Below are 11589 nucleotides of genomic sequence, written 5' to 3'. Positions count from 1 at the left end.
TTTTTTGTTGTTGTTGTTAATGACAACATAGCCTAAAATGTCATCTTCCTTTTAAATCTAGACTTTCTGGATATGATATATATTTTTAACAAAATGTCAACATTTGAATGTATTCCATGAAGCTAAATTGTTTTTTATATATAATGCCAACTCTTTGCAAAATTAAAAAATCAAGTAATCTACCACTTCGTTTAAATGTTCAGAGATTGTAAGTTTGACTTTCTCAACTTTGGCTGGGGGTTTATCATTAGCATTCATAAACTGGTTGTGGTCTGTAGTGTGGGGGGGTACTGACCACAATAGGCACCACGACCTGTTTTTGTGGCATTGTTGTGGAAAGCTGCAGAGTGGTCATCAAATCCTTAGCATTTAAGATCCTGGTGTCAGCTATTGTAATTAATCCAGCTGCTTTCCTGGCAAACATTCTAAGCCTTTCTTAGTGAAGATTAAAAACGCATGTATTTTTCTTACACTTTAACTGAAGGTCTTCCAGCTTAAAATGTGAGTACAAATTGACATGATTTTAAGTGTGGCTGGTGACCAAATTAATTATGCTTTTTATAAAATTCTGTTTCTTAAAGGCTGGAAGGCGAATAGCAGTGTCTTGAAAGAAAGCTTTTTACAAACCCACAGAATTTTAAATCAACTTTTACTTTTAACAGTCCTGGAAAGGAAGTATCGGAGAGTCATTTTGACATTATAACTTTATATAATTAGCTGTTAGATTGATTTGGTCAGCAGTATAAAAATGTGTGATGAAATAATCCATATACTTTTGTCCTGGCTATTAAGTTTTTTTCCATGAACATATATTTGATAATGTGAGAGGGTGTTAACTGAGCCATTAAAAATATATATATATGTATAGGATTCGAATTAGAAGTCTTGTTGGAAAAACCTAATGTAAACACACTGAGATCATTCATGTTGAATAAGGGTGATAATATGACTCAGCAGGCTGGGATCTTAACATCCAGCTTACAGGTAATCCAATCACTGTACTGTTCTGACGGCTGTTATAGTTTTTCTTACTTGGAGGCCAGTGGTTGAGGCAAAACTTTAAAAATGACGTATGGTATTCCTCATAGAGGTTTCTGCCAGGTTGCACTTTGTATTAGAACTCTCTAAACCATTCTCTGACTCCTCCTCTTCCAAAGGTGTTCCTGTGAATTTTGGTCATAGATCTGTGAAGGAGTTTCTATGACCAAACATATTTAGGAAGTTTTCACCCTTTTCAGGGAGCTTGATAAAGCCTAAGGTACATAAAATCCTGTTTACTTTTATTTACCTAGTTTTTTCCCAAACTTTTTTGACCACAGAACCCTTTTCTCCAGCAAAACTAATTTTCCATGCCAGGCCAGTTTACTTGTCAGCCAGTTCTTTTACACTTTCTGTTAAATAGGTAATTTTATCAAACAGCCATTGAGAATATTTTGTTGGGTTTTGTGTACTGAAATGCGATCACTTTTTGATGCTCTCAAGATAACTGATGTAAACAGACATCCGTTACTAAAGTAAAAATTAAATAGTCTGATGTTGAACAATGACTGGAATCTGAATATAGCATCATAGTTTGTGCTGTTTAACTTACACCCAGTTTTCTTGTAATGATGTAAATTATTGAATAATGTACACTCTTAACATCTAAGTGCTTTTATTTATACAGTAAACGTGTTTCCATGTCATTTTGAGAATTTTTTAATAAACATTCAAATAGCTTGCTGTAAAGTTTTGTATTATACAAAATCTGTTACATATATATGAGATGCTCCAGTTCAAATAACAGTGCAGTAAATTCACCTATGCCTTTAAACACCGCCAAATGATTAAATGTCAGGTATTGCACTTCTATTTTGAGTGGCAGTTTACACATTTTAAATTACATCAAGGGGAAATCAGTACTATTGGAGTCTTAATTTGGTCCACTTTAAGTGTAATTTCAAGGACTGTGCTCATGTGATCTATTTAAGCATGCATTCAGAAACAAAAAGTAATTTAAAAATGTCAAATGATATGTTTATTTCCAGAAAAGGTATTCACCCAGGAAGAAAGTAGAATTTATTAATGTAGTTTAAAGTCTGTGCAATTTTAAGAAATGACCAAAAAATCAATTTGTGATTATTTAAGTAAAATATACTAATCAAGTTTAGTTGTACTCTTAGGGCATTACTAAACCGGACAAACTAAATACATAGTATTTGTCAGAAATGTGCTTTTCTTTTTTTTTTTTTTTTTTTAAAAGATTTTATTTATTTATTTGACAGAGAGAAAATCACAAGTAGGCAGAGAGACAGGCAGAGAGAGAGGAGGAAGCAGGCTCTCTGCTGAGCAGAGAGCCCGATGCGGGACTCGATCCCAGGACTCTGAGATCATGACCTGAGCCGAAGGCAGCGGCTTAACCCACTGAGCCACCCAGGCGCCCCGAAATGTGCTTTTCTTTTGTCCTTTTATGTTTGACAGACTCCTAGATGATATGTTTTCTCTATTTGTAGCAGTTTTCTGGGAACTTAGTAGGAATGCATTTTTGTGAAAGTCTGGTAACTATATTTAGTGAGTAAAAACCCAAGACTTCTTTCAGGTTAGCATTTTTTTTTTTTTTTTTTTTTTTGTCTCATAAGCACTTTGAAATAAATGTACAATGCTAAGCTATCATCTAAGAGTATGTCTAGACTTTATAACAAAATTAGGTGATGCAAAGAAAAAACAAAATACTGAGAACTTCTGTTACAGTGATAAATGCAGAGAGGATTTTAAATGAATACCGTTTAGGTAATTTGTAGTCTAGAATAAGATTATAACATCATATATGTCCATATATTAAGTTAAATTTTTTCCTGTAATTTAGAATACTGAGCACAAAATTACTTTCCAGCAAACCACTAGGATACTTATGAAAAATTTCTGTCTGACTCACTATCAACTCATTACTTGGATGCTGGGAAGTCTGTGCTTTTAATTGTTTCTTGCCATGTCTTTTTCTGCTTGTTTTTAAAAACTGGCATATGAAGAAAAGAGCCCTATAGTACTTAACATTCTTTTTAGCCAGGTAGCTTGGTACTATTCAGCATTGTTTATTACTCTGCAAGCATTCAGAACTCAAGTGTGCTTCTGTGTATGTGAATATAGAGCAAGTGGACATCGGCCGCACTCCTACATTGCTATGATGTGCCATACAGTTAGGGGGTGAGGAGGGTCCTTGCCCGTGAGCTACTTGTATTTCCAAGTGTACCCTTTCCATAGCATCAGAGATGCTGACCATCTGGCAAGCTTATAGGAAATGGGCTCTCTCGTTCTTCAATAGCTATACTCAGAGAGAAATATATTCTTCTGATACATTGTGTTATGTGTGTTGGGGGTGTCCCAATCTTTTCCATTAAGCATGAAAATAAAAATACATACATGCAGTCATTGGCATTTTAGCTGGCTGTATTTAATCACAATTTATCTTTCTGTCATCACTGAAATTTCAAAGGGTAACCTGAACAGGTATGAGTGTTTCAGAAACATACTAATTAAAGATCCATATTCTTTTGAAAATGATAGGCCATTTAAAAAAATTAAGGATTAGCTGAACTTTTTGGATGCATATGTAATTTCCCAAAGCTACCTAAATACATGACCCCCAAATTTATCTTATGGCAAGAGATTTTACGTTTTTCAATAATTAGCTTATTCATACTTTGATTCTCATTTTCTAATCAGCCTCACTTAAAGATACCAGTACGTTGCTTTCTGCTAATCTATATTTGATTTGGTTTTTTCATTTATTAAATAGGGAAATGTTCTCTTGGCTTTTTTAAACCTTAAGAAATGGATGGTGGAGAATATACGCCACTAAACAGACCAAATCGTCTTTAGCTTAGAAAATGCCACATTATGACCAACAAATTTTATTGAAAAGTTTTCTCTGAAGATAGTTGGATTTTTTTCTCAAATAATAGATAAATGATTCTAGGGGGCAAATTAAACGTATGTGAAACTTAGGCAAATGAAAGTGTTATCCGGATATTTTCATCCTTGATGAAAAAAAAATACAAAATTCATGTCCCATGTAATTTGAAGCCTGCTTAGTTACCAGAAATCTTAAGTAATGAAACAATAAATGTTTCAGTAAATTATGTTCTTGCTAACCAATAATAAGGAAGTGAAGTGTTTTTATGTTTCTTTAATTTTAGATTTAATGCTTTTTACCATTCAATCCACTTTACTGGCATCCCAGTGGAACTCAGTAAAACTGTAGTAGCACTGTTACAATTATGTGATTTCATTAAATACATCAGCACCACCATGCCTATATCTAGCACTATACCTAGTAAAATGTTGGAAATAGTTGACTTCTCTAATAAAAGTATTCTAACTAGCTAATGAGATTTACTTTCTTTTTCCCCAAAATAATTTCTTTTACAAATTCTTGAATTTTCATGTATAAATAGATCAGAAATTATATGCTTCATTCTTAAATTATGTATATATACTATATTTTCAATACAACTTGTACACTTTTAGCTACCAAAAATTTGCAACCATTTTTACATGAAATTTACATTTTTCTTATTTACAGTTATTTGTAGAAGGTTATTGCAAAACTAATTGTGCAAGTAGATTACACTGTCAATACCACATACCAATCTTTGAAGAAAATATTTGCTAAAAAATAAATATTTCTGCACAGAGTATTTCAAAAGCATCATGATTTCATGCTACATTATGTGCATAAAGACTAGGAAAAAGTATGTGTTTTGGTAGATTGTTTCTTTATGTTTAAAGCATTCCAAGGTACTTACTACTTAACCACTGTGAGTGAGCTTCTTTGTATCAGATGACTGACATTTTCAAGTGATTACACACATTATTTTTTGAAATGAATTATTTAACCGGCTAACATTCTGATGAACATTTTCCTATCAAAATCATAGAATGCAGATTTCAGCTAAAAAGAGGTAATGTGTCTTTCATTAAAATCAGTAGGTGCCTAGGAGATGAGAACTAGAGATTCCTCTATTTTTATTTTTATTTTTTTAATATTTGGGAAAAAGTGTAGCATATAATTTCAATGCTATAATTATAGAGGCATTTTGAAGACACTATGGAGGAGGTAATTATAGGATTACTGATCCTTGAACTTTACTCCTAAATAAATAAGGATGGTGGAATGGTGTGGAATTTTCTTACATGTACTCAAAATACTTCATATATACTTAATATTTATATATAATGTATATAATGATAGTACAAAAAAGATATGGTTTAAATGCTAACAGGTGTGATGATTTTCAATTTAAAACAATACACACAAGGTAAGTACCAAAAATATAGGTAAACATACAGTGCTTTAAAACCATAAATGTACCAAATTATTTTGTATCTTTTAAATTAACTAAATGGAGGTCACAAACATATGACTACAGTTTAGGAATTCAACTTAGTTTTGACATTAGCTCTTCAAGACTAACCATGTTAAATTTGCCATTTCTCATAATAAAAATATTTTATTGAGAGCATTTCGATAATGCTTGCTACTCTCAATTCAAAGTTTGATTGTAACTGGTAGAACAATGACATTGATTAAATGATCATATAGTTCTGTGTTCTTAACATTGCATTCCTGTAGATGTATTGTCCATCTATTCATAGTAATAGTCTATTAGCTTTAAATAACTTCTTGTTAATCCTCTCAACCTCCACTTAATAGTTTATATAAATAAGCTTTGTGATATTTCTTTTCATGCCATCAGTTATTAATAATTCATGTCTTCCTGTGAATTTTCTTTTCTGTATTGCATATTCTTAGAGCAAAATGTATAATTATCCTAAACTCAGGCCCTGGTCAAACACAACAACTAATATTTTATAAAGCATTTTAAAGCATCCTTTCAGTTTTTGAAATGTGTTCACTTCACTTCCTTGTAAGTTAAGTGGAAGCCAGAGAAGGTAGCTTTGAGTGAGAACATTTAGGAAATGAGGAGGGAGAGGGAAGCTATTGCATACCTAGAAGACAACTGCAATGCAAATGCATGACAGAACCTGGGGTGCTGCAGCACCGGGACACTTCCCTAGCCTGCTGTTCCACTCTTGACTAAATGGACCTGTGAGAGCCGAGTGAGAATCACCGCAGACATTTTTGTTACAGAGGGGAAATGCTGTCAGTGTTGGGTAGGGAAAGAGCCATGGAAGGTTTTCAGAAGAGCTAGGTCGTGCGATGGCATTTCCGCCCGAAGGACATCGTATTGCGATGCTGTTCAAGTCCCCAAGTTCAAGGCTTACAATTACGTGGGGCTGTAGGGTTTACGAAGCACTTTCGAGCATACTTCGAAGCTTCTCAGGACCCCTCAAGATATTTAAGACGGCCCCTCTACATTTTGGGCTCCTGGGGCTCACTGAGGGTTTGTCTTGAAAGTAAGTGGAGCAGGTAGGATTTTAATTAAGATTTACCACCCCGAGTCTCTGCCATTTCTACCACCAAACACTGGACTTAGGTAGGCAGTCTGGTCTGTTTAACATATCTGTGCATGACGGAGTGGGCCTAGATGTGCTGGAAAGAACCACGACAACTATAAATTATATTTTCTGAAAAATAGAAAGTGTATTTTCTTCCAAAAACGTATTTGAAAATGCATTTTCAAATATCTACGTGGGAACTATATCGTGGCTCTAAAGAGGGGCTTCCCCGGTGAGCCAGGCTTTAAAGACCACCTTCTACTTGTACCGAATTCAACAGATCACCTAGCATAGCTGGCATTTAACACTGATTCGGGATAGATAGGTTTGTAACAATGACATTCATATTCTCGCTTTTGATTATTATTATTTTTTAAGATTTTGTTTATTTTCTTACTTGATAGAGAGAGAGACACAGCTAGAGAGGGGAACACAAACAGGGAGAGTGGGAGAGGGAGAAGCAGGCTTCCCACTGAGCTGGGAGCCTGATTCGGGGCTCAATCCCAGGACTCTGGGATCATGACCTGAGCCAAAGGCAGGGGCTTAACGACTGAGCCACCCAGGTGCCCCTTGCTTTTATTATTACAGATAGTATTACTTTAAAGCTATAAACCTAATAGTGCAAAATACTGTTAGAAAAGACAATAGCTACACTTGAATTTTCTGAATCAAAAAATTAAGTCTTAATAACGGCTATTTAGCTGGAGACGTAGCACATTATGTAAAAGCGAAATTGAGGAAAATTGTTTTCCTGATTGTTTTTAATATGTTCCTAGATGAAAATCAAAGAGTCTAGAGTTTAGGGCACCTACTATGTGCCAGGCACTTTATGTTATCTCATTTCTTAAGCTTCTTTGAGGCAGGTACCATTATCTCATTTTCACAAATTCAGGAAAAGGATTCAGGGACATTAATTAAATTGGTCAGGGTCACACAGTTGTTAATGAAAGAACTCATCCCAAGACCCAGCTACATTGATGATCTCAAAGTTTTTGTGCTTATTGGGATCATATATGGGAGGACTTATTAAAAGCTGGCTGCCAGGTCCCACCCCTAGAGTTTCTGAGTCAGTAGGTCTGGGTGGGACCCAACAATACACATTTCTAGCATGTTCCTCAGAGGTGTTAATGCTGCTAATTCTAGGACTACAGGTGAGGACGTCATTTGTCTTCCAAGTGCCTCTAAACTCACATGACAGACACATTCGTTGTACTGCCAAAAAAAAAAAAAAAAAAAGATTAGAAACCTAATAATATTTAAAGTTTTTTGTAACTTATAAAAATTTTGACTTGCAGGAAGAAATCTACTCAAATACATTGATCTGCTTTTGGTTTTAACCATGGCTAAGCAATTTAAAGACTATTATAAATTAGTGTTGTGATTCATTTTTAATAACTAGATCTACCACATTCTTTTTAGGCCATGAAAAGCCTTCGAAGAAAAGATACTGTAAGAATGATTATTTTAGGCATCCTGGTGAGGTGATAAATTTTATTCTTTCATAATATATGCTGGGATTTTAAGTAACATTTGGTTAAGGACATTGTTCTTTTAGGCATTTTGGAACCATTGCTAAAGACAAACCTCCAGAAAGACCTGTAAGCAAGTCTCCTACATACATACTCAACCTCATACCATGTGCTGCTATGCCCTGACCTGGTTTTTCTATCTTCTGACCTGAAGAGTGGGAGAATTCATCTTTGATCTTTGATGACCAATCCGTTATCGTGGATCTAAGAAACTAGGCTATCCCAAATTTGCCCCTACCTTCTCATGTTTGTTAAATGAGTGATTATTAATGTAAAAATCTGCAAGGCTGGGACACCTGGATGGCTCAGTCAGTTAAGTGTGTGCCTTCAGCTCAGGTCATGATCTCAGAGTCCTGGGATTGAGTCCTGGATCTGGCTCCTTGCTCAGTGGGGAGCCTGCTTCTCCCTCTGCCTGCTGTTCTCCTTGTTTGTGCTCTCTCGCTCGCTCGCTCTGACAAATAAATAAAAATCTTTAAAAAAAAAATTTATAAAAATCCTGCAAGGACATTGCTTCAGTACTTTTCATTCCTCCTTTTTCATTCCTCCTTCCCTCGTTAGAATATGAGACTCCCCTATAGGGTAAAATGATACTTCCAGCTCTCTGCCCAGCAGTTAATAACAGCAGGGAAACATCTCACTCAGATAAACTTCAGATTTCAGATGGCATTTTATTTAGGCCTGGGAACTAGGAACCTTAATTTTTTGGTGGAAAGCAAAAGGAGTTACATTAGTGCTTCTAATTCCCTAGAAGGAGAGGCAGTACCATACTACTATGACTGGCTATGGCAGTTAACCCTGCCTCTCAGGACAGTCCCCACATTGGAGGGCTCAGGCCATTTGCTACAGCCTGTGGGGAAAGTGACCGTGATTTAGGCATTAGACCTCTGGCTGGGACAAGGAGATGGATTTTGTAAATTCAGAGAATTGCTTTGGTTATCCGTAAGTCATTTTAACAATGGAGCCCCTGACATCTCTGCCTAACTAACCACATCTTTACATTGTTCAGGCTCTTGTTAGAGTGATATTCTGTAAACGGGGACCTTCTTAATCCTGTCCAATTCTCTGAGACTTAGATTGTAATATCAAGCGATTCTTTCCTGTTAGGGATTTAAGAGGAAGATGGTTTGTGTTATGCTCGAATTTAAAAAGCGGGATGCTTGTACACTCTTCCCTATTTTCCCATTCCTTCATGCTCAGTTTTTATAAAGTATAGAGACTTTATGTGGAAGGATGAATGTTACGCATGTCATACCAGTGTCGCAGTTGAAACATTCATTAATCCAACAATCAGATCTAAATTCCTCACCTGCCACATCTTCACTCCCTACAAATGAAGTCTCTGGTGAACTCATTCTGAATTTCCCTGGAGCTTAGGCTGGCAATCCTTATGAAATTTGTTGCAGCTGCAAAAATGTGCCTAAATATGGACACAAAATCCCTAAATAGTCCTCTGAATCAAAGTTAGCCATTTCTTTCCCCCTGCTAGGCACCCATAAATGTTTGTTGAATGAGGGAAGGACAGCATTAGTTAGTCCCTAAATTTGTATCTGCATTAACACCACAGGGTTTGAGAAGCTAGTTGAACTTGTTCTGTATTTTATTGAATGGCATGGTCATTTTGCCATACATACTTGTTTTGTTTTTTTCAAACATTTAGCAGGGATATGAATTTGCTCATGCCTACAGATCGCCTCCCACACATGTGACCATTTAAAAATATATAGGGAGCAACTTAAAGTCACTTTAATCATATTTGGAATAGTGCAATAGCTTTGTAAATTTAAATGAATTGCTTGTCTTTGAAACTAATAGTGTCAAAGGTAAAGGTAAGTCAATAGATTACGTTTCTATCCTCGAGAGATAGAAATTAATCCATTTAATAATGTGCACAGATATATTATTTCTTTAAAAATACATGTGAGTGTCAAAATTATTAAAAAATGAAGAAACTTGCAAAAAATTTCAAAATTTTGTCCAGAAGGAAAGGGTATAATGGGTCAGTCCATAGTAGGTTTAAAATTGTACTCAAATGAACTGAAAAATAAAACTTGGCTAAAAATCGACTAATCAGATTCTTGCAGTTTTTCTTCTGTATCCTGATTTTATGAGAGGCATGTATATCCTCCTCCTTCCAAAAAAAAAAATCTAACAGTTGAAGATATTAAAATATATTTCATTGCATGTTCAGATATTCTGGGGTCCAAATATATTCCACCCAGTCCATAAATAGCACATATTCATTTAATCTTTGATTAGCAAATGTCTTCCTGAAATTTTACTGCTGGTGTGTTCATTGCCTTTCCAGGCAGGTAAAAACACATTGTTTTTCCACAGCTGGGATCAGAAAACCATGGAACAACATATACTTAATGGAAGCTAGTTTTGCCATGCACACCTGCTAAGTTTCACATTTTTTTAAAAAAAGAACTCCGTGTGTCCACTCTTTTGATCCAGTTCAGCACAGCCCTAAAATATGAATCAGAGGAAAGCTGTGGATATCAGCTTGTGTCAGTCATGCTTTAGCTGTTCTTGACAAGACTCCCTCCCCCACCCTCAGAAAAAAAAAGAAAAGAAAACGAAAAATGAGGAAAAAACTTGTTTCTAAATGTTCAAGGAAATGTGCCAGTGAGAAATATTTTAGGTAATTTGTAAATGAAGTCAGAGACAGAATCATAAATAGAAAGGCCTTTTTGTCCTTACTGAAGCCGGCCCATATTCATGTATTTGGAGATGATTCCCTCCGTGATCAGAGATTTAGAATTTTTTGGAATTTTTTTAAGTGCGGTGAAATGAATGTAATTAACTACAAACATCTCCGTACAGAAAGGTATCTGTTCTCAAAGTGACTAAGTTCCCTTCCTTCCCCTGGAACGTCCATGAGTTGAGGATCACCTGATTTGCATCTATGAACAATGTTCCTTGGTTTCTTACTTGCTTGGAAGGCATTTTCATAACAAAATACTGGGGGTAGTAAAAGTAGTAAGTAGGAGTCTCCATGCAAGAGAAACTGGAGTTCCCTAACATGCACATGATTTAAAAAAAATAATACGAAGAAGATGCCTTGAGATGCTGGCAGTTTCAACATTTGGAACAAAAGAGTTCATATGTATATTTACATCCTAATTGCTCAGTTTTACCGTACAAGCTTCAATTTAGGAAAATATACAGTACTTTTGCATATAATGGTACCTTGTGAGCCCCTGAGTCAAGTAGAGAGGATTTAAATACAAAAAAAGGAAAACAGCCATTAAAAGCACTTACATTGTATGTGGAGTAAATAGTACAAAATGATTATTTCCCTGGAAGACCAGGATCGGAAACATGCCTATGAAGACCCAAGATTCCTACAGTGCTTAGGGATGAATCTGTCAAAGAAGGATGCCTAACTGGATGAAGATAGGTTTTTCTTTGCCGCGGGTGAAGCTCTAAAGAGAGATCACTGTCTTGTTTTAAAAGTGAAGTCAAGTTGTCTTCTGAAGCTGTGTTCAGGTGCACCCCACTTGAGAGGGATTCTTTGGATTTAAGTTTAGATTTTTCAAGGTCTAGAAATTCAGGACACTGAGAGAAAGAGAAGAAAAACATGTTTTTTTTAAATAATTCATTTGGACAGATTTCTAAAATT

At 35.4% G+C, this 11589-nt stretch overlaps 1 protein-coding gene across 1 annotated transcript in view; it reads right to left on the bottom strand.

The window, feature by feature from the left end:
• Positions 1 to 8406: 8406 nt before the first annotated feature.
• KCNH7 (potassium voltage-gated channel subfamily H member 7) overlaps positions 8407 to 11589 on the bottom strand; it is a 505381-nt gene continuing 502198 nt past the window's right edge. Inside the window, exon 16 of the mRNA XM_059167165.1 lies at positions 8407 to 11525. Coding sequence (XP_059023148.1) covers positions 11259 to 11525 — 267 coding nt within the window. The 3' untranslated portion in view covers positions 8407 to 11258. The remainder of the gene's footprint in view (positions 11526 to 11589) is intronic.

The sequence above is a fragment of the Mustela lutreola genome, chromosome 3 (assembly GCF_030435805.1).
Source record: "Mustela lutreola isolate mMusLut2 chromosome 3, mMusLut2.pri, whole genome shotgun sequence".
Classification (NCBI taxonomy): Eukaryota; Metazoa; Chordata; class Mammalia; order Carnivora; family Mustelidae; genus Mustela; species Mustela lutreola.
Note: the sequence above shows the minus strand (reverse complement) of the source record. Positions and strands in the feature narration are given on the sequence as shown.